This window comes from Astatotilapia calliptera, chromosome 5, assembly GCF_964374335.1.
Source record: "Astatotilapia calliptera chromosome 5, fAstCal68.1, whole genome shotgun sequence".
NCBI classification, from domain to species: domain Eukaryota; kingdom Metazoa; phylum Chordata; class Actinopteri; order Cichliformes; family Cichlidae; genus Astatotilapia; species Astatotilapia calliptera.
In genome coordinates, this window is record NC_137426.1 from 32,454,323 (window position 1) to 32,478,667 (window position 24,345).

At 40.7% G+C, this 24,345-nt stretch overlaps 1 protein-coding gene across 20 annotated transcripts in view; it reads left to right on the top strand.

Annotated features, from left to right (window-relative positions):
* chl1b (cell adhesion molecule L1-like b) overlaps positions 1 to 24,345 on the top strand; it is a 79,760-nt gene that overhangs the window by 20,424 nt on the left and 34,991 nt on the right. For 18 of the 20 annotated variants that reach the window (XM_026168932.2, XM_026168927.2, XM_026168921.2 and 15 more), the window contains exon 2: positions 23,338 to 23,519. In XM_026168932.2, the coding sequence (XP_026024717.2) occupies positions 23,420 to 23,519 (100 nt within the window). In that variant the 5' untranslated portion in view covers positions 23,338 to 23,419. Of the gene's footprint in view, positions 1 to 10,177; positions 14,073 to 23,337; positions 23,520 to 24,345 lie in introns of those variants that run through there. The other 2 variants (XM_026168924.2, XM_080302104.1) reach the window with 2 other exon arrangements.

A 24,345-nucleotide genomic window follows, 5' to 3' on the forward strand; every position in this document is an offset into this window, starting at 1 on the left:
TAAATTTTTAAAGTTAGGCGTACCGGTGCGCCCATGTCAAAAAGTTAGTCTAGAGCCCCGCTATATATATATATATATATATATATATATATATATATATATATATATATATATATATATATATATATATATATATATATAAGTAATTTTTTTTACTCCCTAGAAATCTATATCAGCACTTGTCCCAAATAATCAGCAGCAGCAATTAATTAGAGAAGAACAATTCCACATGAAGTCATAGTAATGCAACCTCTGCAAAAGCAGTATAAGAAACACTATAAGATGATCAATCTCTGACATTGTTCTGGAGGACTTTAAGCCCACTTGTCTTTATAATGTTCTTTACAGGCTCACATTTGACTCTAGAATACTTTTGTATGCAGAAGAGTTCACTGTTGACTCAGTGAGTGCAGTTGTCCAGTTCCTGTGGTTGCAAATAGAGATTGCACGATACCACTTTTTTTATGTCCGATACCGATATCATAAATTTGGATATCTGCCGATATCGATATGAATCCGATATAGTGAGTTTTTTAATCAATAAAAGTTTTTTTTTAATATCTTGCTGCTTTTTGTATAAGTTCATACTCAAGTTAAAAAAAACAACAAAAAACACTAAAGCTATTCTGTTATACCTGTATGCAAAAAATACACTGCACCTAAAATATTTCATAGTTCAGCAATACTGATCAATTTAATAAACTTAAACCTACTCCATCCTCCCTATTCTGGTATTTTAAAGAGTAAGCAACCTAACTAATAGGGTTCTAAAACTCCTAGCAAAATAAAAAAAAATAGGGAACCACCCACCCTCCACCTCGTGATGCTTAATTGACGTAATCAACTTTAATTTGATGCAGTGTGAAAAAAATGCACAGAAATCAATTATTTTTCAAGAATAATTAAATAGATTCAACATCTTTCTTCAACAGAATTGCAGACTGCACACATCGTCCCTTCCCAAAGGAAAAAGTACTATCCGGTCTTAAGTCTGACGTCACTAGCTGTGTCTGGACCTAAACTCCGCTGCAGGTCCATATATCAAACGATCACTATGGCATTACTGAGAGTTGAAAAACTGTCTAAAGTCTTTCATCTTTAATAAAATGATCAGCGTTCTGCTCTACCAGGTGTAACAATTGAGTTTAACATCCAGGCATCCATGAAAACGGAATTTATGACATTTAACGGAGTTAGAAGTTAGCAGGGAGTTAGCTCGCTAGCTTCTATCTAAATACAATATAGCATGTCCTGACTGCGGGGTTTTGGAAACAAATTAAAACGTACAGCTCTGTTATCACTTCCAACATAAATGAAGACAGAAAACTAAACAGCAGTGACGTTTGTAGGGTTACTGAAGTTGGGCTAGCTGGTATATAATGATGTGCTACGTGACCACTAGCGACACAGCTATGTTAGCATAATATAAACAAGCTAACTTTTTTTCCACTCGATAAAAGTTAACGTGAGTGTTCTCGGTGGTCAGGAACAAATGTAATCGCATGGCAGGATGCTGTAAAAGGACCAAACTTCAGCCAGGAGAACAACTGAGATAATCCATCCACAATACGAGGTTAGTCATTCATATACTGCTGCATGGGCTGGGCTGTAGTTACATCCTAAGGTTTTAAAAACTGAGCTTAAATAAATGATTAGCAGTAATAAAAGCCGAGGGAGGTCAACAGTGATCACTGACTGTTTTAGGAGCTTTTTGAGATTAAATAGAAGAAAATACATAACATTAAACATGTTAACAACACAAAAGCCATATTAAACACAGACTACTTTAGGCCCGGAAGTAGGATTCGCCACGTCATCACTTAACGACCGGATAGCTTACTAGGGTATATTAGACTTAATAGTCACTATATACAGTAATGGACTTCTATACATTTTACATCAGATTAAAACTTTGGGTGTAAGATTCAGATAATTATTTATTAAAAGCTAGACATTTTAAATGAGAATAAGAAAGAAAAGTATGTCTTTGTGCCCCCTTTTCCCTGTTAATGCCCTATCGGCCCCCCTGGCTAAACTTGCTAGATCCGCCCCTGCACAGTTACCAGCCGTCAGCTACGTAGAAAAGGATCCTGGTGTAGAATGTAAATAAATTCTAACAACAGCTTATCAAGCTTAAACGTGCTGCTGTTGTTCAGCCGCTGGTTTCCTCTTTCTGGTGCGAAGTGGGCGATAAACAAACAAAAGAGACGGACTGGCGACAGAAAAGCCGATCAGCTGATCATTGATCAGTTTCATGATTGAAGTAGCAGCAGGAGAGGGAGGGGGAGAGAAGAGGCAGTAGCTCCATATATCTGTTGTTAAGCTTAACGCGGGAATGCTTTACAAACATTCAGAGATGAACTTACACACTTGCTTTACTTCTCTCTGGGATCACTTCCTCGGAGATGAAATGCTGGTTTGGTAGCGAGGCTACAAATACACACAGCCGCTCTATCACGTGATGCATACTGCTCCGACGTGCTACGGTTATGAGCCGACTTACGCCGTGTCGCAAGTTTTGTGAGGTGCTTTTTTTGATATTTAATGGATCGGATTACATTTTTTATTTCTCTCCGATATCCGAGCCAGTAATTTAAGTCAGAATCGGACCGATACCGATACGTAATCACTAGGGGTGCAACGATATTCGTATCGATATTGAACCGTTCGATACAGTGCTTTCGGTTCGGTACGCATATGTATCGAACAATACAACATTTGTAATTTATTTTATCAATTTTCCTTCTGACGATGCTGTCTGTGTTGAGCGCTCAGTGAATCTGTGTTCGACTACTCCGCCTAGGCTGCACTGTCGAGCGCAGATCCACTGAGCGCTCAACACAGACAGCATAGTCAGAAGGAAGAGCGCAGGGCAAGCTAGCGAGACAGAAGTTAAGCTCTCCTTGCAACAGGCAAATTGAACGTCATTCAGATCTGGCGTTTGGAATTATTTTGGTTTTCATGTGACGTATGACCCTGAAGGTAAGCGAGTCATGGACTAAAGTAAAACAGTATGTTGGATGTGCCATGCAACGCTCAATTACATTGGTGTGAACTAGTGTGTTAGCGCAGTTAGCTCGTTAACGTGTTGGCCATCTAGCCCCATGCACGGAGCGATCGGCGGTAGCTCGTTAACGGAGATTTGCCGTGTTGTGGCGTTAAGGTCATTTCAACGAGATTAACTCGTAATAAAGCACTAGTGGGAACACAACGAATATGACTGCACATTTACGCCGACATCATCCTAGTGCAAAGACAAGTGGAAGCAGACAAAAAAAAGCAAGCATGCTACTAACTTTAGCCGAGTCATTTAGACAGCTGTTAGCTAGAGCTGGGCGATAGAACGATAACGATATGTATCATGATATAACTTTTACTCGATAGAGAAATTAAGCTATCGCGATAGACCTCGCCGCTCTTGTCCTCAAAAAAAAAAAAAAAAAAAAGGTCAGCCAATCCAAATTAAGTAGCGCAGAGCCGAACCAATCACAGCCGCAGCGTCACGTCGCGTGACTTGTTACGTACAGCACAAGTGCCAAGCCGCACGTGTGTTTGTTTGGGAAGCAGCCAGCGGGTAATGGAGCCAGCGCGTAATGGAGGAAATGAGTGCGCCGACTAGAAAAATCAACCGAGCGTGACCGAAGAGAAAACAGATGACGGTTCCAATGCCGGAGAGATTGTCAAACGGAAGAGCCATAGAAGTTCCGTAGTGTGAAGGTATTTCGGCTATTTCAAGTCTGACAAAAAACAGAGTAGCGTGCACTGTAAATTGTGCCGAAAGCAAGTCTGGAAATACAATAAACTGGTGCATGCGTCACACTGTGCGCCACGTTATTGTTTCGGTGAAATGAATTTCTACAATACTGTTACTGTTAATTCTACTCTCTGCAGTGTTTAAATGCTTACATATACACACAGTTACTGTCCGTCCACACATACGACTCGGTTCTGCTTCTATGCCCCAGCTTTGTTTACTTTTTCCCACCGAGGCTTCTAGACTTCTGATTGGCCAACATTTCGGCACGGTTAGGAATCTAGCGGCACCTGCTGCTTTGGCATGTTCATAGCAGCGTTTTCCTTCATTTCTGCCTTTATGTATGGACGGGATTATTTTTTAAAACGAAAACGGAAAATCTCCGTTTTCAAAAATACCCGTGTACGTGTGGACGTAGCCTCAGTCTCTGACTGGAAGCGCTAATTCGTCATTCGGCTTTTGTCAGACTAAAGTAACTGTTAAAACTGTTTGAAAAGCTAAGCTATACTACAAGGAGAGATTGAGAATTTCCGTTTAGTTCTCAGTTTATTTGATATTGACAAAAGTTAGTCAGTTTTGTCTGTTCTTCTGTAAAACAAACTAAGATTTATTTTTAGAATTAATATTTTGTTTCTAAGTGGAATTGACAATTTAGTCTGTTTTGTTTGTTCTATTTTGAAACTTAAACGCTTTAGCGGCTGCCTTTTGTGTAGTTTGCAATATTTGCCTTTATTTATCTGAAAAAGTCTCATGTTCCTTAAGTACATCTACCCTGTTGAACTTATTATGGGAAATAAATATTTAAATAAAAACAAGCTGCTGATTATTTCACATTTTACTTGTGAGCAACGGCACATTTAAATCTTACAAATAGTTAGTTGGCTTATATCGTGATAGATATCGTTATCGCCTGAAATGAAAAAAACATATCGTGATATGAAAAAATCTCATATCGCCCAGCTCTACTGTTAGCACATGATTCTCCTTATGCTGCTGAGAATATAGCCCAGAAGAAGCGGATAGTATAGCTTTTATTTTGGAAAGAGACATTTCTCTGTAATAAACTCTCTTTTCCAAAGATGAGTGATTCCTCAATCAGATACAGGGCTTGCAATATCGCTAGCCCGACGTCCCGGAGCTAGCGATTTTTTCAGTCGGGCTACCAAAATCTATCTCTTCCCTGCCCGTCGGGCTATTGTAGGAAAAATATATGTCAATGCTTTTGCATTCTTTCGGAAATGTAGCTGGGTAATTATGTCATTGGCATCGGTGAGCCACTGTCAATATGTGACATATTGAAGTCGCGTTTGAATTTGCGCTTGTGTTTTTGCTTTCACTTTGCAATCGTGCGAACTGTGTATAGAGAGCGACAGCACTGATCTGTGAGTGATGATAATTTGTGCACCAATTCCTCTGACATCGTCTTATTAATCGTTAGCTTACTATGCAAACATGACAAGTGAAATCTCCCGCAGCTTAAACATGTGAGAGGTTGATCGCGCAGAGAATCGCTGAGCTTATGTGAGTGAGTGTGTAAAAGCATTTCAGTTCTGCTGAGCCAAATAAGACAGGTCAGGGTGAAGAAGTGACAGCCAAAGAAAAGCTTACCACAAAACGGAGAAGTTATGACAAATCAGACTATGAGGCAAAAAGAAAGTGCAGCTTTATGGTTTCATGGACAAAAGAATTTCTGTGGCTGCAATATGACGAGCTAAATAACCAGGGCTGCACATAAGTGGTCCGCAGGTGCGCATTCGCTGTCAAAATAAAAAACACGCACAAGGGTTAGGGTTAAATTTAAAAACTGTACTTTTGAGTTAAAATATATATTTATAATTTTAATAAATGACAAATTAAAAATGCATGAACATTTTTTTGTATCGAAAAAATATCGAACCGTGACACCAAAGTATCGAACCGAACCGAACCGTGAATTTTGTGTATCGTTGCACCCCTAGTAATCACGGATCGGTCCATCTCTAGTTGCAACACAAGCCCAAATCATCATCCCACCACCACCATGCATGATAGTTTGTATGAGGTGTTTGTGCTAATATGCTGTGTGTGGGTTTCATGGTGCTGCTCATTATGGCTGGAGCTTATCCCAGCTAACATAGAGAGACAGGCGGGGTACACCCTGGGCAGTCGCCAGTGATTGACAATCACTTTCACACATCTGGGCAATATAGAGTCACTAATTTACCTAACCCCACTAACTACACACAGAAAAGGCCAGTTGGTGGCCAGGACCTTCTTGCTGTGAGACAGCAGTGCTAACCATGTACTTGTCCATACTTTTTCAGTCTTTTTCTAACTGTTGTGTGATGAACTTTAACTTGAATAATAATAATAATAATGGATTGGATTTATATAGCGCTTTTCAAGGCACCCAAAGCGCTTTACAATGCCACTATTCATTCACTCTCACATACTGGTGGAGGCAAGCTACGGTTGTAGCCACAGCTGCCCTGGGGCAGACTGACGGAAGCGAGGCTGCCATATCGCGCCATCGGCCCCTCTGGCCAACACCAGTAGGCAAGTAGGGTAAAGTGTCTTGCCCAAGGACACAACGACCAGGACAGAGAGCCCCGGGATCGAACCGGTGACCTTCCGGTTACAGATACGCTTCCCAACCCCCTGAGCCACGGTCGCCCTGAAGATGAAGATGCTAACTGAAGCCCGTAGAGTCTACATGGTCTGACCTTGACGTGAATTTGCTGGGATGTCCACTCCTGGGAAGGCTGGCAACTGTGTTGACATTATTTTTACATTTGTGAATAATCTTTCTAACTGTAGAATGAGGAACTTCACATTGGTTGGACATCAGCTTTATTACCCTTCCCAAATTGAGAGGCAGCCACAGTTGTTTCTTTAAGATCTTTGCCTGTGTCGTTCATGCTTAGCATTTTGCTAACACACACTTGAATGCTCCAGACCAGCAAACTATGAAAACCTCAACTTTTATAGAAACTTATAGAGCTTGTTTTGTAGTTGATCCGAAGTTGTATTTAAGCTACCTTTTAAAAATTTAATGAAGGTTTTGATTGACCTGCGGATGGTGCTCCCACAAAGTTCAGCATCACTCTGTAAAAAAACAGCAAAAAATAAACGAAACCAAAACACTGAGAAAATGGATGTGTCCTTATTTTCTATTGGCTAAACAGTTTAAAAAAATCAGTATCAGTGTTTTAGAATACATACAGGTTTTTGCCTTTATATGACATACAGTAAAAAAGTTATATTACAGTTTAACTTAAGAAAATGTAATTACATGGACAATTCTGTGTAATAGTGAGTAAACAGTGTTTTTTTTTATTCAGCAAAAATAAAGTTTTTTTTTTATTAATTATATAAAAAAACAGGTGGCACCATCTGATTTACTTACAGATGTGCGAGTAAATCAAACCAGCAATCTTTATTTTGCCATTCTGGTGGAAAATTTCAATTTTTATAACTGTAGAGTTAAAAATTGGCCTAATATTACAACACGTTAAAGGCCTGTGCAGAAAAAAACAAAACAAAAAACAGCACAGTCTCCTCTGTATGACTTTTAATACAACAAACAGAAGACCTCCACCCACATGCGCAAAAACACAAAAGGATATTCTGTCTTCAGGCATAGCTTTTGATGTTAGCCTGACAAAGGCACCAATTCCAAAAGCGCCTTTCACTAGATTTTTTAAATGCCCCGTGTGTCCTTTCAAGTTGTGAAAAGATAACTTTCTGGGTGTGCCTCATGTTTCAGTTTGAAACAGGCATTTGTTTCATTTGTTCAAGCAATCCTTTTCATGTGGCAGCAGCTCTTAGAACTACTGAGAGCTTTAAGCTCTTGATTTGGAGACACACTCTATATCTGTCATGGCTGTTTGATGTCTGGTAGATATTGCTGCGTACACACATTGTGCTATGGTTCCAGTTCCTAATCTATGGGTTTCTCCACAGTGATGTCATTCCACTTTACCAGCGGTGCACTTAAATGGTAACACAAGAACCCAAACCTGATATTTTTATTGGCCGTGGATTTATTTATTGTGCTGTGCTCGATATGCCTGGAACACATAAAGCATAAAAAAGTATAACTAGACACTGATAAGAACAATTTATCAAATGGAGCCAGCGGGGATATTTGCATGGTAATACTGTTTCTGGTGTACTTTGTAGAATTGTGCCCGTGGGCTACTACACCTGACGTTGGCTAATTGGCTATCAGGAGAGGCTCTGAGAAGAATGGGCATGCTAGTTTCCCACCACTGTAGGCTTCCTGCGGTCTAAAACGTTTGAAAAAAGAAAGAAAAAGCTAAGAAATATGTGGTCTTTTGGGTGACATATCTCGAATAAATATCCAAGGATTTCCTGCTGTTGCTAAGGCAAATAACATCTAGACAATACTGTCAGCCCACACACACACTGAAGTGGTGCTCCTTATTCTCCTCTGTGAATGGCCACGAGGATGAGGCTTGAAATGTTGTGCAGACGGCCTATTGACGAGCATGTCTGTCCAACAACACACACGGATGAGGCCTCGCCCTTTAAACCCCATCAGCCCTCACAGACACATCTTTAATTCGTTTCAAATATTGGTCCTGCCTCCTCGTCTCTCTCTCGCTGCGCGTCCATGCGAGACGGAGCCCACCGACATTTTCCACTGCGGGATTAGCTGTGTAGCGTGACGGGTCGCTCTGCCTCAGCAGTCCTGAAGGGCTGACCCCGAGGTGTGTGTATGAAGAGGAGACCAGCAGGACACTCCTTAAAGGGCTATTAGATCCTTGCTGCTTATTATGAAGGGGCATGTGACTAAGTTATCTGCCCCCTTTCTCTTGTCATAGGACTATAGGCGGAAAAAAGCCTGTTTTCTGGAAATAATTAATCCTACTTGTTGGCATAATAATTTTGAGGAGTAGACATTGCCGGTGCTTTGAGTGTTTCTGCTGACAGGTGGGCTGCTGGTGATGGAGATGATCATCTTCTCATTTAACTTCCTGGCTGCAGGATCTTTCCATTAAATTACAGCTTATCCACCCTCTCTTGGGAGGAGGATTTGATTCAGGCTAGTCTGTGCACTTGTGTAATTTTGTGCACGGTGTGTGTGTGTGTGTGTGTGTGCTGATACCTTCAAGTGTTTGGAAGGCTCTATGTCCAGGGTGTATCTCAAAGCAGATCCAAGCCTGGTTACCATGCCTACACATTTCACTGAGAGACACCGCGTTTATCTTAATGAATTCATTTTCAGGCTTCTGTTTGCCGCTGCATTCTCTGTCAGCTGTGTACACACTCTACATAGTTGTGGCACAGAGGCCTTCTCCATTGCTAAATGTGACCTGGGGAGGAAATAGCTTATTGATTCTGTGGGGGGAAACATGATTAAATTGAGTTCCAAGTGGGCGCTTCATCTGAACTTGTCTACAGGAGAGAAGATAGGAATCTAGAAGAGACTGGCTGCTTTTGTCCAGAGTTCGGTCTGCTTTTGTTGTGCTTGAATTAATTATAGGTTTCACTTTACAAATGTGTCTTTTTACAGGCAATTTCCTCAACATTTTCATATAGACTATTTAAAATAACAGATGGATGGGTGGATAATTACATGGTCTATTAAAAAATCCATAAATAAATGTGGATAAAAAAAGATTTGGATGTAAGGGACATGGGGTCATGTAGTAGGATGATAGGCCCAGACTTTTGGGTGTTTTTGACCATAAAGCTTGTCACACCGTGTAACTGCTCACTGCCTCAGCTGCAGGATGTCTGCGGGTGCAGACACAACAGCAAGCTTGACTTGGATGATATCTGCAGGGTAAGCGATGGGGAGCCTACAGCAAACAAACATTTTGGTTTCCAACACCTTGGTTGCACATCACTGAAGAGAAGCGCAGAGCCAGAGCTGTTAACGATCTCTCACTCAGTCACCTACTGAAACCTTTGACTTCTTTTAGATAGATCTTGTTGAATAAAGGTTCTCCTTTCATCATCGTGGCTCCAGCCGAATTATATTTTGGGCTTTTTGGGAGGAGCAAAAGTGCACTGCTGTAAAGAAGGGCGTACCAAACAAGTGCTTTGCAACAGAAAAGAATGAATCATTTTATGTCTGTTATCTTGTTTTCATAATTGCTGGAAGCCAAATTTGTAACTGAAATTAAAATGCAATTAACCACCCAGCCCCAATATAATAAGCTCAACAGTTAATTTGGGGCTACCTACTGTATTATTAGTTAAACATGTTGATTGTTATGACTTTGAAATACACACTGTTGGTATCAACATTGGCTGATAACAGACAAATGTTTTCTTTGCATAGTTACTTTTAGTCTTCTGGTGAATCAAATAAATCTTTCTTATCAAAAACTGACATAACACAATAGATAAATATCAGCCTCTGGCATCAGGAATGTTTTTATTTGCTATAATGCCAATATTGGATTGATAATACAGATACAGTAGATAATAATCTACCTGTGCAACTCCAATAAATATTTATGGTTATTTTCAGGCGCTGTCGAAAGGTGTGGGTTCACCGGAATGAAGTTGTTCTGCAAATACTAATGACTGTTCAATTAATTATTTGAATTAATTGAAACTGTTCGATATTCTTGAAACATAATGTTCAAGAATATCGAACATTATGTTTTGCACTGTTTGTTGTGCTTCCTTCCTTACTGTCTCATGCAGCTAGAGATGGAACAGACGTTGTGCACATTGTGTTCAGTAGGTGTGCTAATCAGGAATAGAGATCCCCTGATCACTGCCATAATCGCAGAGCGCACCATCTGTGATGCTCTGATGGCCGGCAGTCTGGCTGAGAGAGCTGGATAACAGTGTGGTACTGCCCCTCTCTCTCCTGTCCTCTCTGGCCTGCTCTCTGCTCTGCCTTAAATCTCCTGCTGTATGACTTTTCTGTTTTACTTAACTGGAATGACCTGGAACCACTTATCACTGGCTTGCAGACACTTCTTAAGCTATTACAATATAAAAAATGTAGTGCAATTAAAAAACAACAAAAGTCACAGTATAAGTGAGGCCCCACCTCTGCTATTTAAAAAAAAAAAGAAAAAAAAAAAGAAGATATTTCTTGATCAGTGTCTCTGTAGTGCACCGCTCCAAATAAATCCGCTGTCACCACAGATCTGGAAATAATTGAGTGGGGCCTATTAAAGTGCCACAGATAATGTGGAATAATAAATAAATGTGGGTAATTTCATTGCTGGAATTTTGTCTGTTTTCCATTTGCAGTCACAGGTCGTAAACAGTACCAGTCACATCTTTGGCAATAATGCACGGCGTCTTGCTGAGTTCAAATAGAGTCGCAACTTGTTTGTGACGCCATTCCCAGACTGTGACCTGAGATAAGCACAGAGGCATGTAACCTGCTGCAGTAAGCCGCTACACAATGCATCAACCCAGGAAAACTTCCAATGCATAAGTGATCAGTATGAAGATAGGGGCACCCGTTGCCATGACAACCTATACGAAAACCCATACAAAAAGATGCGCTGGCTGTCACATTGATTCAGAGAATCTGCCGAGAATACAGAAGTTGGTATCAGCCAAAGGCAGGCTGGCCTGCGTCTATCTGGGAGTGCCAGGTTAGAGGCTTATTGACCGTTTTTGACAGACTGACTAACAGACGAGTTTTTGGTAAAATGGGCTGTGGGCCCAAAGTTCAATTAAAAGTCCCGCTCCGTGTGACGCAAGCACATTTGCCAAATGGTGAGAAAAGTGCAAATCGGTCTTCGTGCTTTCTCAGCAATCTGCTTGTCCTTCAGGGATATTGATGTCTCTGCCTTAACTCATTTTTTTCAAAACTCCATTTAGCGCTTCAGCATTTATCATATCCAGTCAGTTGGAAGGTAATTTCTAGGTACCAATAAGCACCTGCTTTGCAAACCCATAGCTATATTTTGAGGTTTTAGTGGGGCTATGAACGGTAAGTGTAACCACCTGCATTTTTCTCCTGCTCTCAGAGCAGCTGATGGAGGAGCGATGTGGTTCTGGTTTTAAATGTTCCTGCTTTCCTCTCTTTCAACCTTGCTCATCAGGCAGCATGTAAAGAGAGCTGCATTTTAAATCTGGAGACATGACACGGCTGTAGTCTTCCATCATGTACTGGTCAGATAGCATTTAGCGATTGCTGTTTGAAGCAGATAAGAGATGAGTCATAGATTAAAGCAGTGGTAAACGCTAACTGCTAGAAAACAGCGGATTATCTAATTTTAAATTCAATTTGTGAATGAGTCCCTCCCTTGTGAAGTGAGAGCGACTGACAAGCGACACATCAGCACGGTGAAGGCAGAAAATAAGCCAGCTATATTTATGAGAGTTTACTGAGTGACTGATGTGCTTACACTTTCTCCTCGGCTTGGTTCACAATGTGAATAAATGTTTGCCTTCTTGCCTCCGTCCAAATCAGTGAATCAACTGAGCTCAAAGTGTGAATGAGCGGCAGAGAGAAAGGGGAAGAGGCTTTCCCCGGGGCAGTGCCCGGGACAATGTCAGGTTTGTCTGGCCCGAGTGCATGAACACTAAGCTTTTCGGAACTGGCAGCTCGCCCCGGTACCTACCCATCTCACACAGCTTCCAGAGCTGCCCAGCCCCGGAGCACTAAGCATTTGTGCAAAGTTCATAAGGCTTCCCTCTGTTTGTGTGGCCATAATGGCAGCTCCATCCTGTTGTAGCTCAAAGAGTGTTAAGGGGCTCTGAGGGCCTGGAGCTGGCGTTGCAAAGGCGTGTGAGTGTTCTCAGTTACTGACTTTGGCTGGCTGCACTCATTATGAAAAGACTAGTGTCCCCCTGTAACCCCCCTCCAAGTGGTAGTTCTGAATCTCAAGCTCCAGCATAAGCATTTCCTTCATCAGGTTTGCATTTTAAAAGCAGTTTGCTGAATAAAGACCTCAAACTAGTTTTAAAAAAACCAAACAACCAAACAAAAAATACCTCTGCCACCTCTGCCACAAAGCAAAGAATGCTCTGGACTAAAATATTCAGTAACTAATGGATGTAAGTGAATGGTAAATGGACTGGTTCTATTCTATTCACTCTACACAACATGTCTCATTCACCCATGCATTTCTTTCTGTGTCCAAGTACTTTATGTATAACATTCATTTAACATGTGCGTAATTTATTTCTTATTTATTTATGTCTTTTTTAAATTGCAACAGGCCAATAAGATACATTAGCTAGTTTCTAGCTTTCCTGTACAAAAAAAATCCCCTGGCCTTAAAGTCTGGTTGGTGGGTCAGCGCAGGCCACTGGACTAGTAATACACATGCACAACCCCTGCTGTATCTGCTCCACCTTATACTTGTATACAATCCTCACGAGTGATAACAACCTTGTCATTAGCGTCATCAAGTTCTGTCAAGCAGCAATGCCTTTACCGTGGTTACGACCTGCATCAGCATAATTCAAGCATGACCCTCCTCCCCCCTTTCATTTTCAAGTCTTTGACTAAGGTCCACACCATACATCATCCAGACTGGGAGTCCTCCCTTCCCCCTTCATGTGTTATGAGAGAGAGAGAGAATGGTTTGGTGGAGGACTCTTATCAACAGTCTCAGCACTCTCTGCACACTATGATTTCCCCAGACGTGTCACCCACCCTCCACTCAAGTCTATCTGTATGGCCGTGAAGTTCCTGTTCACCAGTGTGAAACAATCAGGTCCACTTGAATTAAAGACAAATTTAAAAAAAAAGAAACCAGTGGCTTTTCTTACTGTGGGGAGATAAGCCATGGGAGCGTGCTTTAAAAGCTCCAACAATGGCTAATGCTGGGCGACAATCTTCAGCAGCATTAACAATTAAGTAGATTGTCGTTGGCTGACAGAAGAAGATTGGAGCAAGAGCAATGCTCAACAGATTTTCACACAGCGGGTGATCGGCACTCCCACCCTGCTTACTGTTCATATTTTGTTCTTCAGCTGGCCATTGCAAATTAACACATTTTATCGAGCCTTCAGGTGCACACGTCTCTGCTCATGCTGAAGGGAGGTGGAGGGGCGAGATGGAACTTGCATTCCTCAACTCTCCTCTGAATAGCCTTTAGATCAGGCTTTGTGGGAATGATTGTCAGTGGCTTAATGAGTGCATTTGCCAAGCTGGAGGCTTTGGCAACATGTATGACTGCGGCGGTTCTGTGCGTGTTCACCACTGGCTTCTGTGACACAACAGTGGACTGGGCTCAGCACCCTCTGTGTTTTCGTTCTTCTTTTTCTGCCAGACTCAGAGTTTTCCTGTCATGCTTTCTTTTTATTGGGAATGTTATTACCTATAACGGAGTTGTTACCCTTCCCATGGGCACCGGTGCCGAAAATCAAGTGAAAGCTTGTAAGTACCCTAGATAATATAAGGATGTCAGTAAAGCTGTTGCAGCACTTTCAGGTTCATATTCTGGCCTTTCAGTGTGCAGGCTTCTACAAAAGCAAAGGCCATAAAGAAAAAACAACTGCTTTTTAATTCACGTTTTAAAATATTTAAAGGATAAAACAGACGCTGGTGCCTTTGGTTGCCTTCTTGCGTTTTCTAAATATAATACACTGTAGAATTTAGAATCTAATTTAATTTAATTTTAGAATTTAAAATCTCGCCCTATGACAGCTGGGATAGGCTCCAGCGCCCCCCGCGACCCTGAAAAGGATAAGCGGAAGCGAATGGATGGATGGATGAATACACTGTAGATAAAGAGCAGGCGATGTATCGTATGGAGGAAAACCAATCATTACAGTTACTTTTCATTTCAATTCAGTTCTATTTATATAGCACCAATTCACCAAACAGTCGCCTAAAGGTGCTTTATATTGTATAGTAAAATCCCTGCAATAATAAGTCACAATCATTTACTTCCAAAAGATTTTCCCTTGTTTTTTATGCAATAGATTTTGAAATACTAAACCAATGCCAAATCTTCTCTGTGACTAATTACGTTGTGCTACAACTGTCACAAGAAAAATGAAATGTTAAAGAGTAAGTAATTGTTCCTTCTGGTCTCATTTAGTCAGATGTCTAATACATTAATGATTATTATCATAATTATTATGGAACTAAGTGCCCATAGTTTAAGTAATTGGAGACATATTACGTGACAAATTAAAAGTATTGTCTAGATATGTGTGAATTTGGCATTTTATGTCTTTGTAAGGATTGTGTAACAATGTTTCTGTGTAGTTTTTACTATAAATCTAACTTGATCTTATGTTGACTAAATGAAACAACAAAATAGGACTGTGAGACTCGACATAAAAAGTAAAAATAAAAATAATGTGGAATAAAACAGTCATTTTACCCCACTGAATGAATCAAGGTGATTAGGATGACTTTCCTTAAAGGTCATGTTTTTCTGGTGTTCACAGTTCATAGAAGAATGCTCAGGATTTACTCTGCTGACTGGAACAACAAAAATATTGATATATTTGATTCTGTTAAATAGAAGATGTAAGAAATAACCATATCCATATTTACTCAATGTTTGGATGCTTAAATTGACTTTAGAAGAGTACATCTCCCTCTTTTCTCTCACACACACTCACAAATTAGTGTGCAAACACATACTGTCGTTCCAGATCCTCGCTAAGTGTGTTTAGTCTGACTCACAGTTGGAAACTAGATTGCATTTTGACAGTCTGGATCTACTCTGCAGTGATGAGAAGAGGCAGAGAGACATCATCATGATTTGGCATGAACTGGGACTTTATTTTGTCTCTTGGAGCAGCGTGGATGGTACATTTGGATCACCGTTAAACTGAATCCTGGGCCGGTCTCAGTGTTTGACTGATTTCAGTAAATTAACTGTCACTCCTTGTTGTGGTCATGAAGACCACAGTGGCTAACAAGTCCATGTTCTTAAGGTGGAAGGCTCACCTACATATAGGTGTTTTCACAGTGGTAGCGGCTTAATATGTTTACAACAGACGATCCTTCTGTCAGTGCTCATCTATCCCTGTTTTTAAGCAGCCGTTTTATGACTTGTTAATTAATGTTTTCTCAGTGGCTTTGAAATAAACTCCAAATGGGCATTTACATCATTCTTGAACTTATAACAGGTGTATGGGGTACATACACTGCACAGCACCACTGACAGCGTAATTAGGCTATTGCCATTTTTCTTTGACATTTCTCTCCGACGTATGGATTTAAAGCAGCAGCATGCAGTGGCAGTACACTCTGTCAGGATAATTTCCAAGGAACTCGCTAAACAAATCCAGACTCTATCCACATTCGTTCTTCTTCCTGTCCTTTGCTTCTTGCCAAGATAAATTTACATCAAACTTGCACGAAGCAATTAAGGTGTTGACTTTTCAGCTGACCTCAAGGTGCATCACTGCAGACCTCACATTAGTTTTATGTACTCATCCACTCATCTACTCAAAGATAGCGTTCTTGGAAGCATCTCGATTTCATCGGTTAAGTGGTTTAAAAGAAGTGTGCCAAAAGCAGGCTGTAATGAAACTGCACTGAATGCTTGGAACTGTTCCCTTTAAAGAAGAAGCTTCCTGTGTCTTGCTTCATGTCTAGATGTTTTGAGGTTGTTGAATTTGTACATTGAGTAAAAAAAAACCTGGAAGCATTTCTTTAAACAACTGGAAACATGTTTTAGCCAATCCCTCATGTAGCTGTTTGAAAGTTGCTGTTGACAGCTGACAGATTAGATTACTTTTTGATTTGCATTTGTAGCTGGAGAGCAGCTAATATAAACACTGAGATTTTGCCTTGTTGTGTTTAAACACTGTAAATCTTTAGACTGCAGTTTTCACCGTTCCATTTGTCACAAGATAAACTCTGTTCGACCCTAATAAGCGACAGAGGGGTGAGGGAGTGGGGCCACACATCCGACAGATGTGTCAAAAAGCTTAGCCAGGGTAACACTGTCCAGATGCTCAGCTCTAGCACGAAACAGGAAATTCAAATGAGGAATTTCAGCAAGCAGAGAGCCTCTCATTTCACAGGCTGAAATGATCACTTGGACTGCATGTGTATGAGACACCTGAAGGGATTAAAAATGGACCGAGTGCAAAAAGATATTTCTGGAAAAAACAGGTTTTCCCAACACCTGTAGGGACATCCGAATTTCTTGGTTGTTGGCAGAAATAAATTGCGCGCAGGGTCTGATGGAGGTAAGGATTTGGGATATGAGAGCCATCGATCATGTCCTGCTGTGGCACAGTTTCATCTGGGGAAATTGCCAGCATCAGTCAGACTACATGAATGAATGTGGAGTGGAGCACAAAATAATACTCCAGTGCCCGCAGTCCAACTTGTGAATTTCATCTCTTTGCCGGGCTACTCAGTGAGGATCACACGCTAATGTGATTATTGTCCTGGGCAAGGGGCACTCCTGTGGGACTTCAAAGAGAGCAGATCAGAGAGAAAATGAAAAAAGCTGTAAGCTGTGATGCAGACAGGTGCAGTGCAAACCTTCCTTTAGCTTTAAACACATTAACAGGTTCAGAGTGAGGACTCTGAAAGCATGGCACATACATCCTGGATGATTTATTACCATGTCATGTGACATACTTTGGCGATCCATCCAAGTGTTTTCATTAGGCATATGAATTATGCAACAGACGATAATTAAAACTCATAATTCAGAGAAGAAATAAGAGTTAGTGGCTACCATATATGACGAGGGTTTGTCTGTACATGTTTCAGTCCTGTTTCTTAATATTACACGTAGACTTGACTGAGACACACTGCTGAAGGGAAAGATGTTGTGTGCTTGTATTTATAAAGAATAGAGCAGAGACATTACTGACAAGATGACAACTTCTAGTGATTGAAGAGCTCTTCAGTTGTTTATGCTCTCTTTTGTTTAATGAACTACAACATACATTCTCATACTTCCAGCTGGTCTCATGATCGTCTTGCTGCAGTTGCAGATTCACTGCAGTGTGTAGTATATCTGCCTCTCTCAGGTAGTGAGAGTTCATGCAGGGTTACGAAGGCCTTTCCTCATTAGTTCATACACAACACAGAGGTCACAAACCCCTCAGCTCATCCGTACACCCACTCTATTTCCTTTACACCTGAGGATCTCTTCTCATTTCTCATCCACAGCCTCTTCCATCCTCATCCTGTCACCACAGCGCTCCCAGTGCTCGCAGCATCCGAAGGCTAGAGATCCCTGAAATATTAATGGTGTGGTAATTGAACAGTCTTGCTTTCTGAAGTGCTGTAAAGCCAGATCTCAATTAGTCAGGCATGTTATCGCTTATTGCTTCCTATACCCATTTATCATCTTGTTTCTGTTTTCTTTTTTCTAATATTTTAATATCAGATGAATTGCATGGTCAAGCTTGTAGAAAACTACTGATAAGGATTATAATTGCCAAAAGGTTAGAATCCTATCTAAATTCAGAGGAGTAAATGGGAAAGACAAAATGTCTAAACACAGGAAAATTAATTTTGACATTAAAAGAAAACTGTTTTATTTTTCCACCCTGATCCAGGCAGCGTGTGTGAATCGGATGCCAAATGAGCAACTGATTGGAGAAAAGAGGAAGAAAATGGCTGAAAAACAACTCATTAAACACATCAGAAGCAAAGCAAGTCAATTGCAGCTTAGTGTTAATCAGCTGGTCCATTGTTTTAATTGTTCTTGAATGATCAAATGGGAATCAGAGTGGAGGCATTATCAAGACCATGAGAGGGGCGTGCGGAGCTGCTGTCTTCCCATCGCAGGACTTTAGCACGCAGGATATTTTAATCCAGTCTGACAAGACGAGGATCTGCTTAATCCTATTACAGGCTTGCACATTAGACTACAGTAGACCCACACTTCTCTGCCTGTTGTCTTTGTGTGTGAAAGGAGCAGATGGTGCCAGCTCAAAGGCCTACTGTAGTGAACTTTGTATGGCCCTGCTTGGACCCCACCCTGTTACCAAACAACGTGTTCGCAAGTGTGAAGAATGCTCCCGAAACAACTTGCTAGTGTGGTATTTTTCCTTGAAATACTTCCTTACATTGTCTGATCCTTTTATATGATCTGTTAGTACATGTTTATGGCTTAAAGTTTGGGTGTTAAGCTAGAGCAGATGGCTAAACTATAGGAGTCAAGAAACCGATAGACAGATCCTGCCAGTTGTACTGTGAAGGCGTGCCAGAATTGTTTCCTTAAGTAAAAAGGCTGCGTAGTGATACAGTAAACAGTACAAGAGTGTGAAGAAAAGCAGTAAAGCTCTTGGAATCAACGCCAAGAAGTTAAAAGGCACTGAATTTATTCATGTAAAAATAAGGCCTTAATTTGAACTGACAGTTAATTTGTAAGTCAGTCTTTCAAATGTCTTAAAAATGCTAAAACGTGGGCAGTAGGATTTTAGGATTTTATTAGACATAGCGATTCAGAATTGTAAAATCTTTTTTCATTATGATTTCTTCAGTAATGATGGCAAACAGCAGTTAAATCCCTGCCTGCTCCACTCTGCATTTTGAAGGTACTTAGCCTTAAACTGCTGCTTAAGAGCCTGTTGGTATCTTTGAATGTGATGAAAATGATGTGCATTTATTTTAGCTGAGAACACGTGCTGTGGGTGTACTCACAATGATGTGAAGAAGCACAAATTCAATCAAGGTGTTTATGAAGTATGCTGTATTTTGTGTGAAGTGTAAAATTGGGTACAGTGGAAAATATCGCAGTCCCCACATGTGAACACATTTTTACATGAAAGCCTATATCAGCAAAATTAAATTAGCTCACGAACAAGGATACATGTGTTGTTAGAGTATGTAAAATCTCCCCACTAGATGTCAATAGTCAACTGCATAATCCTGTAGGACAAATAACTCTGGCTGCCGTTCATCTTCAGCTGTTACCTCAGTTTGTGTTCACACCTATTTACTCTGGACAAGGCTGTAAAACCTTTTGAAAGGAGCCTGATACAAACCAGTGAAGCTCACTGTCGTGTGATGAAAGCTATACTGAGGTGAGTCGTTGAGGAACATTTCTGTCAGTAAGCGCTGCTTCTGTTAGCTGCTGTTAACTGGCGTTAGTGTAAGTGTGTTTGATCTAACATTGTTGTACTGACACTTAGTTAATAGTGTCAGTTAATATATTTCATTACAATGTGATGGTGTAATCAAACTTTTTATCAGAGAGAGTATATGATTTTTAGGACACTCAAGCCTACAATTAGCTGGCACGATGTTAATATTAGCACATGTCTAATCTGCATACAATAACCGCCGTATTATTTGGAATAAATAAGCACATTTATGCATGTGTGTTAGAGCCTTTACTGGGAGATGACACTTGAGATGAGGAAGATGAATATTTTTTATTTTTTTCTATTAAATAACTGCAAAAGTGACTGACAACACCTTTAAAACTCAAGCATCAACTAGCTCAACAAATGCAAATGGGTGAACCTAACACAGAATAAATGATGGAGTTTTTGTTTTCTGTTTTTGTTGTTGTGAAGTTGGTCTTACATTTAATTCTGAGAGGCATTAAAAAAGAAGGAACACAGCACATTAGAGCATATAACAGAAAAGCACATCTCTAAAAAAATCTATTTCTCTTTTCACAGTATGAGCTGATAGAACACTTCCCTCAAAACAACAAAGGTTTAATCAACCGACAGAACACACGTCCTTGTAGTCAAAGAGAAAGGAGAGACGAGAGCTTTTTGCAGAGTCTCTCAGGTTCACGGTTACCTTAAGTGTAAAGGACTGTCTGGGAGAAATAAGGTAAATAAGGTGTCTGGCATAAAACGGATGAAGCTACTGTGGCTATTTATGGCCCGGTTTGCATGCTCAGTGAATCAGACTGTTTAAAAATGGGGTTTACAAAGACAGGAACCTAAATTTATAACCTGGAACATTACCACCAAGCACTGCACAGAGAGACAAAGCACAGTCCCAGGCACCAGCAATTAGACTCGCAGGGTTTGGCTGTGGACAGTTGTTCAGGAATTTGTAGACTTTATTTTAGACTCTTACAAGTTGATGGTTGATTGCTGTGTTGTACATCACAATATAAATCAAGAATATAATTAGTAGATCACTTCGAAGTCACAGGCCTTATCCCCACTTTTCTTTGCTAATAAAAAAGGCTGATTTATTTTTAATTGATTAATGTTCCAGTTATACTTTGATTTATTTTTGTAGTCGATGTAATGTCAACAGATAGTAGAAAATTCGCTCTCCACTGCCCAAGTTAATTTCTCTAAGTTCTCCATTAACTAAATCACTAAGATTATTAACTTGTGTTATTATGAAAACACAGTGGTTTCCTTTTTTTTTTGAGAATGTGAAAACAGGACACCCTCCGCCCCCCTTTTTAGCCCTAATACATCAATGGCATAATTTGAGAAAGTAAGGGAATGGCAAGACATTAATGATGCTATCACAAGTGCCTTTGTATTAAATGGATAAGTAATCAAAAATGATTTGGTCTTGTTGACAACGAGGAAGTCTGTCGAAGAGTGCACTGAATCTGTCACTCGGAGAGAGCCTTAAAGTTTCACAGGCAGATTCCACTTGGCCCATTTGCCCCCCCTCCACAGCAGAGCTTCTGTCTCGTCTGAGCCTTGGCCGAGGAAGGTTAGGGTTCATACTGGCCTTCCCACAGCGAGCAGCTTTTAACCTTCTGCCAGCTTCATCAATCTCTGGCTGGTGTGATTGCTCTTGAAAGAGGCGGGGATTAAGAGCAGCCCACGGTCTGTAAATCAGACGAGAGAGTGGTGCCCTCTCTCCTGTGCATCATATAGTTCCAATAGGCACCATACCCTGTGAGTTCAATGCAGACTTCATCACTCGCAGCAGTTAAGCTCTTAGCGGACCTCCCTCAGCCAGATGGCCAAGTGAGTTCTCAATAAATGTTTAACGAGGGGGGAACAAATTAAATCAGAAGGCAAATGATCAGGCACAGTTTGAACCAAGTGTAATCCATTGAAGGTGTTGTTAGGTTGGTAAAGGATTTTGGCCGGCACAATAAGACAATGAAAGCACATTCTCTTCTGGGGATTGTAACCTTGGCCCTCGCTCCTTAACCAGGTGGGGCTAACCAACAATGCACAAGGTAATTAGCACAAAACCCCTAGCTTTTAATTTGGATCTGTTTGATTATCATAAAACACCATGTGTGGGAAGGCTAAAATAAAGAAAAGCCTGAGGCAGTTTCCTGGATGAGTTTGACACACAAATCTTCAGTTGGAAATATAGCCAATAGACATAAATTGTGATCGAGTGGGTTGATGTATGTGACATACAGCACCTAGCACCTTGTTGGTGATGCTGTTTGTGGGTGGGGCATAGCACAAATTGGTTCAGGCAGACTTAATACCATTACCATGAGGTATGGTTGAAGAGTTCAGAGTGCACATCCATCTGACAGCACGCCTGCATCCAATGAATGAAATCGACTCTTTTTTCCCCTCCTCTGGTCAATTATTCAATTACACTCCTTGAACAGGCGTTTGACCTCAGTGTTGCCTATTGAACTGGAGAAAGCAGCCAGAAGATTAAGAAAAGAGTGAGCTGGATTTGAGCGCTGTTGTAAAGAGGAAGCTCTTTTAAAGATACTGCTCAGTTGGTTGAGTGGTAGTTACTGTGCCGCTCATATACTCAGATACTTTCCTTGACATTAATTGGTTTGCTTAGCAACATTAATAATACAGTAATTGCAATTACTGGATTTTATCCTTTGTGATGCTCTTTACTACATTTCAGTTTTACACGAATGTCACGAGTTCTCTGTAGGCCAGCAGCTTTAAGATTTCTCTAAAACTCTAATGTTTCTGTATTAGTCTTCTGTTTTGTTGTTAGCTGCTGAGCTAATTACTCCAGCATGACCTGCTGAGCTGGGTCACAGCCAACATGGGGACGACTAATGAAGTGACACCCCAGAGGTTTCTTATAGTACTGCTCCAAGACATTAGAATTCCCATACATTGCTCTGGACCGATCATGCGCTCATTATGGTCCAGACTCTCGTCTATTGGATGGAAAATTATCCAGCACTCTGTCCTCTTGCAGCTCTGTCGGTGTGCAAGTGCAGACAGCTTACTCAGTCTGACTGTTAACTATGCATGCTTTTTATGTCTCCCACCCCTCAGGCAACAGTATTTGCTGCAATAAAAGATAAAATGGTCCGCATTCGTAATCTCTTTGAGTCATTGTTATCAGAAACATGCAGGCACAGATCAAAACAGCACGATGATTAAATCGGCCAAACTTTGATGGTAATTTTGATGCTGATTTCAATCTTGGCTTTTTCCAAAAGTAATGCTGAACATCTGCCACGCATTAATAAATCCACAGGCTCCCTCATTTGTTTATTTCTTTCCATTGTCGCTTGAGAAATATGCTTTGTGCCGCACACTTCCGCAGACTACAAAACAATTGAGCCCCATGGGGAAATGGGATGATAGGAGGCTTTAATGTGAATATTTCTTCTCTTTGTCACACCAAAATATGAACTAGTTCAGAACTGAGTCCCCGTTGATGGGAATGAAAATGTGTGCCTGGTTATGCCTGGCTGAGCAGAGAGCAGTCGGGCTTGGAGTCACGGGGGATTTGTTTTGTTTGGAGTTTTTTGCCTTTCTGTCTGCCAGCGCGTGGGTGGATTCATGGGGTCTTCTACATCTGTGCTACCTTACAGGTACTGCATCTTCACCATAGTCATGAACTGAAAACAAAGTGGAGAGCGTTAATTTCCTGTGACTGTCCGAGATCTCGACACTATGAGGTTGCTGAGGAGCCCCAGACTGGCCACCGTGCTGTTGGTGGTTATCTGTATTTGTGCCTTTCATACGACCTCAGCCATTGACATCCCGCTGGAAGGTAAGTCATGACTCTTTCACAAGTCACACATTCACAACAAAGGATGCAGGATGATTTAGGAGTGGCTTCAGTGGGATGACAAAAGAAATAGAAAAGAGTTTTCTTAGAGCCTTTTCTTTTGTATCAAAGAAAACCTCCTCTACTGAAAAAACCATGACATCATGTGGATTATCCAGATAAAAAGATACATTATGTCTAACAACATAACTCTGCTTTCAAGTTGGAATGTAATTTTTGTATTCTGTTAACACCACAAAAGAAGAAGACAAAATCCCCTAAAAACCTCATTTCCACTGTGGGTTTTTTTTTGGGAATTACAGGAATTATCAGAGAAATGCATACCGGAAATTTGGCAAATAAAACCAAACGTCTAAGAATAAAAGACTCTATTAAAGCAGCTATGCTCTTGTCAAAATAATAATGTGAAAACAAATGCTTTAACTAAATTCTTAGCTGCCCAGGTATGCATCACTGTTTTTCTCTTCATTTGCAGGAAGTAGCTTTTTTCAGAAATTTAAAATCTAACAATACAACACATGCTCAGTGCAAGGATAGTGAAGGATTAGCAGCGAAAGAAGACAGAGTGCATATGCATCAACCAGACATTTTATTAGGTATATCTTGCTCGCACTGGGTTGGATCCACTTTTTGGTCCATATTCACATATCCCTCAATTGCTGCAGATTTGTCTGCTGCACATCCATGTAGTGACTCTCATTCCACCACATTGCAAAGGTGCTCTATTAGATTGACATGTGGTGACTGTGGAGGCCATTTGAGTACAGTGAATTCAGTGTCATGTTCAAGGGACCAGTTTGAGAAGATT